The following is a 6,000-nucleotide window of genomic DNA, read 5'->3' as shown; positions in this document are numbered from 1 at the left end:
ATGTTTTCATCCTAATGCACTTCATGCGTTTGTATGTTTTCATCCTAATGCACTTCATGCGTTTGTATCCGTTTTCATCCTAATGCACTTCATGCGTTTGTATGTTTTCATCCTAATGCACTCCATGCGTTTGTATGTTTTCATCCTAATGCACTTCATGCGTTTGTATGTTTTCATCCTAATGCACTTCATGCGTTTGTATCTGTTGTCAGCAAGCTTCTTTGCAGCATGTACGCAAGTGTGCGGTTTCTACTTTCTTTGTTACTTTTGATTGTGGATGTGCGTGCGTTTCCCTTTGTATCCATTAAATGAAAGAGGCTTTCCTGCGCACATTCACACAGGTGTATCCCACTGCCGCACTCAGACCTCGCCCCGCCGCCGCGCATTGCTCCAGCCGGCAGCCCCCCCACCGTGACGCGCAGTGGGAAGAGCCTGGGCTCGTATAAAGCAGCCGCCCGGCGCCCCATTCATTCATATAACGAGACCGGAGAGCCCAGCAGAGAAGCGCCTTATCCGGGGGCTGGAGCACTGCCAACGGATCTACAACTCGCCTGTGGACTAAAACAAAAGAAACGTCTCTTAGAGCCCACTGTGCGTATTTATTCGCTGAGAAAATGAAAATGTCAGCTGTCGAGATTTGCCAAGTCCTGAAAGAAGGGGAGCTGGAGAAGAGGAGCGACAATCTCCTGCAGTTTTGGAAAAGAAAGACGTGCGTCCTCACCACGGACAGCCTGAACCTTTACGCCGACAGCCAGAAGAAGTCCAAAGGCAAGGAGCTCAAGCTGCAGACCATCAAGAAGGTGGACTGTGTGGAGAGGACGGGCAAGTTCGTGTACTTCACCATCGTCACCACGGACAATAAGGAGATCGACTTCAGGTGTCCGGACGAGGACAGCTGCTGGAACGCGGTGATCACGATGGCCCTGATCGACTTCCAGAACAGAAAGGCCATCCAGGACTTCAAATCCCGGCAGGAGACCGAGATCACCTCGCCGGGCCACCAGGAGAGGCGGCTGGCCAGGGCTCCCTGAGCGGGGCTCCCTCCTTCAGCCCACGAAAGCAAGTGGTGAGTGAGTCCGGCTCGATTCAGTCCAAACGCCACACATTGCCACTGCTAGTCCGACTCCTTAAGCTCTGTCCTCATCGACGATCAAGTCTTTTAAATCCAAGTGAATCCCTCCAGAGCCGACACTCTCTGAATGCGGACGGTAACTTTAAGTGCCAGGATGTAATGGGGGGGATTGACGGCGCAGTGCCACACGTGTGACTGTCCATCGCACCGTGATGCATGGGTGTCGATCGAGGTCTCTTTCGGAAATCTTTGGCTATATTTGGACACACTCCCACAAACCCCACCACCAAAACAAAATAAAAAAAACTAGGATTTTAGGACGTCTGACTAACTTGTAGAAAACCATGCGACCATGCGCAATTGAGATGCGCGCAATAGGTTTGTGGAGCAGCGGTCCAGATCTAGAGGCTGATTTCATTCTTTGGATTTAAGAACTCTGATTTATACAGCATTAGGTTCCATACAAATCCTTCTGAACATTTTTAATGACTCTTAATATTAGCTATATGAATGAACGGCAGTATCTTGAATGGTTTTATAAAACTCTTCTTTTCCTCCTCCATACAGAATTTATAATGGACCATGAAGAATACTTGGACCAAACGAAGGTGTTGCGACCAGGTCTGAAGATGAAGGATTATTGCAGTTGTCCTTGGGGACTGGATGGCCGTGCCGGGGACGCAGGTCTTTTGAAGAGACCGATTCCTATACATCAAGCCAAAGACTGAACTCTGCTCTCCAAGCTAAAGTACCAACTCTTTGCTGTGAGAGACGCTTCGCATTTACAAATGTATGTGTTTATTTATTGGTTACTTTGTTTTGCATATGCAAGTATTTAAATTATTTGTATGGTATTCCACATGTATTTATTTTAATAAATATTGTTGAAAACGAAAACCTTGAACTGTTGACTACTTTTATTTGCCCAATTGTAGGCAGGGGACTGTTACAGGGTTATTGTCAAATCTTTTCACCTTTCCAATTTCTGATCTTCTGTATGAATGGTATTCCTTTGGGTCTATCAATATTTCCATTAATTTCTTTTGAATATGTAGGTTATGTAGAAATCTACGTGGGGCTGAAATTGGTTAATTGGCTGAAACCGTTCCATGGTACTTTGGAATTGCAAAATGCAACGCGAGTGGATAATGGAGCTTTTAAAGCGGATGTCGGCGTGCTGCCGCTGCACCTTGTGTCCTTTTAAGGTGTGTGAAAGTAACGATCCTTGCTCGACTGGAAAATACTGGGATTTCCTCTCAATGACAAAGATTGCGTAAATTTGTATTGTGTAGTTTCGGGTACGGCAGTGGTTTAACGTATAATTTACGCGTAGCCTACATGTTCAGATTTGCCTTTCTTGCTCGATTCGACTACTTTTGTTGTCCCCAAAAGACTCCTTTTTATTTTGTATAGCATGTGAACTAAAAATACATACAACTTCTTGGAAAGGCTCACCCCCTATTCCAAATGTTTTCAAATCTGTATTATATGTACAAGCCCAACATAAACTAGAATAAATGAGTATGGAAGTGATCATAAAGTGGAATTGACTGACTGACCATGCCCCTCTGAAGTATTTGATTTTTTTTTTTTTTTTTAGTATGAAAACATTTTAAAGTATTTAGCTACTCTATGGGAGGTTTGAATGCAAGAGTTAAAGAATGCAGTCCAACTGTAGCTTTTGTCAGAAGTTCATGCCGTACCCACTGTGACTCATTCTGTAATGCGTAATCTGATAAGGACCGCAGTTTACCCAGAGATAACGTGTCTTTGAAGCTGGTTTTATTGCTATAAAGCTGTATAATGGTCCATTTCCTTAGTGGTTGAATTTTAACATGGTCAATGTGGAAGTTTTCAAAGTTTACATTTTATTTTTGTATCTCCAGAGACTAGACCGGCAAACACCCAAACTTGGTTAGAGCAGCCATTCGTTTTTTTTTTTTTTGCCATACACCCACCCACAAGTAAAACGTGTGTGGGTTAATGAATAGCACTACTTTTATACAGCTGTAACATGCTCAAATAGTGTTAGAAAGCTGAGCAGCAACTCACAAGTGAAGCCACAGGAAAAGAGTCCATGCTCAATCTCATATACATACACATATAAATCACACAGACGCTCATGTGGAAGGTGCATTTCCAGATCCAGACCTTTCTGAAGAACAGAAAAGGTAGTCAAATGGACTTCTGAAGTAAGATGTGACCACCAGCTAATCAAAGAGATGGCCTATTTGAGAAGCACATGCACAAAGTCACCAGGGTCAACAACAGATTTGTCTTTAAGGACCCTGCTCTTAAACGACATACACCAGCCTCCCCAGTATAGCTAGCAGGTTACTAGGGGGAGGGATGTAGGGCTTTAAGTGCACCTTCCACCTGTGGAGTTGACCTATACCTCTTGGTCTCATGGAATTATTATTGGGTTTAAAAACACAAACTAAAATCAACTGGAAAACATTCAATTTTAATAATTGTTATAATTTAATCAATGTTTTAGCTGGTGTTTCACTTACCTGCTGCCCCATTGTGAAATACTTTGCTATGATTAAAGCATGACTCTAATGTGTTAATGCAGCACACAGTCTCCATATATCATTATTCTAGTGCACCAATTCTGGTCACTCAGAAAGTAGCAATTTTACACTAAACAGGTCAGTCCGCTTCATGTTTTGTCACACCTTGTAACCAGGCAACATCATCCTGTAGCAGCCTGTTATACCACACACACCCTTTTCACATTTACCCCATATGTTTAATGTTTTATATAATATCAATAATTAAAGTAAAACGTTGTCTTGTTTGAATGACACAATTAAACACACACACATTTCCATGAAAACGAGCAGTGGTTCACAGTAAACCATGGAAATCTGGAAAGCATGCAATAAAAACTATTGCAAAGTCTCTCACTAGCACCCCCCTACTCCCCAAATATGTTACTCTTTACAGGGATGCAGTCAATACATTTCTATTGAAGACAAAGACAATGATTGATCTCCAGACCTCTTTATTTGGGTTTAGTATTGTGATCTTCTGAAGGCATACTCCAGTGCACTAACGGGAAAAAACAGAGGCACTGTATCTGTGAATTGTGGGCTGATTTCCTTCGATGTTCACGTGGGATCCTTTAGGTTGTGTGAAAATGACTGATATTTAAATAATGGAAATGTCATTATAAACAGATTTTGATGCAAATCAGAAATGTTATCACTTTAAAAGGACTACGTTCACTGAAGTAGGAGTCAATAATAAAACTTTCTCTATTCCTTCTCAGAAATAAATGCACAAAAAAAGGATAAAATCTATTCACATTACTGAAGTAATTCAAGGATTCTTCAAGGAACTTTACTCTAAGCAGTCTTATTGCTTTTTCTGCTCCCCAGCAACTCCGTCTTAATGTTCCTCCCTTTTGCTAATGCCACTTTTCATGAGGTAGACCAAAAGCAGAGTGTTGACTACAAGCTGGATGTAGCCAAACGAAGAGACACCGTAGTTTTGGTAGAGGAATCCTCCAATAGTGGGTCCCACAGTGCGCATTAAGGACTGGACAGAGGCACACAGTCCTAACATTGTCCCTGGAAAAACAAGCCAACAAACCCATTCAAGTCAGCTTTCAATGGTTTCAATGGTTATCTCTTTGTAAAGTAAGATTATTTATATAGAATCATTTGCCCTGTTTTTCATGAAAGGCATTTAAAAAAAGCATACTTAGAGGGCAGGACAATGAATTGATCTATGTTTTCCCCCGTCTGCTTTCTTCTAAATCTGTTAGATATTTTCTGCAATAACAGACATCTGTTAACATTCATATGTACTCCACATGGTGTGCAAAAGTAACCTAAGGCCTTCAGTATAACTCATTTCAGAGAGTTATTGCACTTGATTGGATATCAAAGGAAAAAGGACTGCCGGGGGATTGTTTTGTACATTGGTTGTGTCCGTTTCCTTTAATTTTCCACCAGCATAATCTAATTTGAAAGTATATGTGTAGGTTGTGTCTAACCTTGCCTTCAAGTTCATTTAACCTCCAGTGTCTACACCCTGCGGACCTAATTGTATACCAAGAGCTTCTCACAAAAATCCTTGAGAAAACAGGGTGTTCTTTGTGGTGAATAGAAGCTTTTCAAACTGTCATGAACACGGGCTATCATTTGCTAAAACACCATGTTCACTGTGGGTATAAACATGGTCTGGGCTGTGCGGTTTGTCTTCCTGAAGAATGGGAGATCGGCCAAAGCCTCTTCAGTACAAAATGAACACAAATCCATATTGTGATTGGAACGAATGCTAGCGAACCGTGACTTAACTGTATTTCTCAGACAAATAGTCATTGGTCTGGCAGTAAATAAATCAGAAATAGGCTCTCAAACCCAATATGCAAACAGATTTCTGCCAAGCTATGTTGGGTGTTTTCATGGTCAAATTCCATTGGCAGTGAGGGAGTGCAAACACATCACAATTGTGGTTTTCCATTTTTGAAACTGATACAAAACAGTGAATTTAGGCATACATATATATCACACACAAATAACACTATTGCTTATGTTACCATTTTGAGAAATAGATGTGTCATTAATGCATTAGTTAATTTTACAATGCTTAATGTTCCTTATCACTCAGACCTTTGCAGACGCAATTCATTTGATCAAGAAACTAGACTGCACGTCTTCACAAACGGGACCAATATTTATATCTGTTTGATCCAACCTGATCTCTCTTATTATTCTGTTCTTTCTAAGGTTTCAATGAGCATGGTCATCAACATGTCTTTAGAATAATGAATTGTGCTACAAATCTTAACTGGCTTTCACTGCAGGTTTAGGCCTAGTAACAATGAAATAAGTCATTCAACATATTTTATTCTTACCTCATCCCAAGGCACAGAAATCCATTTTATATATTAAAAAAAAAAAAAATGTAAATAGCTC

General features: G+C 41.0%; 2 protein-coding genes across 3 annotated transcripts in view; one reads left to right on the top strand and one right to left on the bottom strand.

The window, feature by feature from the left end:
* The first annotated feature begins 459 nt into the window (after positions 1 to 459).
* Positions 460 to 1,969, top strand: phlda2 (pleckstrin homology-like domain, family A, member 2). Its single transcript, XM_066701116.1, has 2 exons — positions 460 to 1,066; positions 1,640 to 1,969. Exon 1 carries the CDS (start codon positions 615 to 617, stop codon positions 1,029 to 1,031), a length of 417 nt encoding a protein of 138 aa, XP_066557213.1. The 5' UTR covers positions 460 to 614; the 3' UTR covers positions 1,032 to 1,066; positions 1,640 to 1,969.
* Positions 1,970 to 4,062: 2,093 nt separating this feature from the next.
* The window catches only part of slc67a1 (solute carrier family 67 member 1), a 43,216-nt gene continuing 41,278 nt past the window's right edge, over positions 4,063 to 6,000 (bottom strand). For both annotated transcript variants that reach the window (XM_066701114.1, XM_066701113.1), the window contains exon 11: positions 4,063 to 4,647. In XM_066701114.1, the coding sequence (XP_066557211.1) occupies positions 4,466 to 4,647 (182 nt within the window). In that variant the 3' untranslated portion in view covers positions 4,063 to 4,465. The remainder of the gene's footprint in view (positions 4,648 to 6,000) is intronic.

This window comes from Amia ocellicauda, chromosome 4 (assembly GCF_036373705.1).
Source record: "Amia ocellicauda isolate fAmiCal2 chromosome 4, fAmiCal2.hap1, whole genome shotgun sequence".
NCBI lineage: Eukaryota > Metazoa > Chordata > Actinopteri > Amiiformes > Amiidae > Amia > Amia ocellicauda.
This window is presented reverse-complemented; position numbering and strand designations above follow the sequence as displayed.

Excerpts from the sequence above, each read along its gene's own strand:
- phlda2 (XM_066701116.1), top strand. The coding sequence starts at position 615 with ATGAAAATGTCAGCTGTCGAGATTTGCCAAGTCCTGAAAGAAGGGGAG.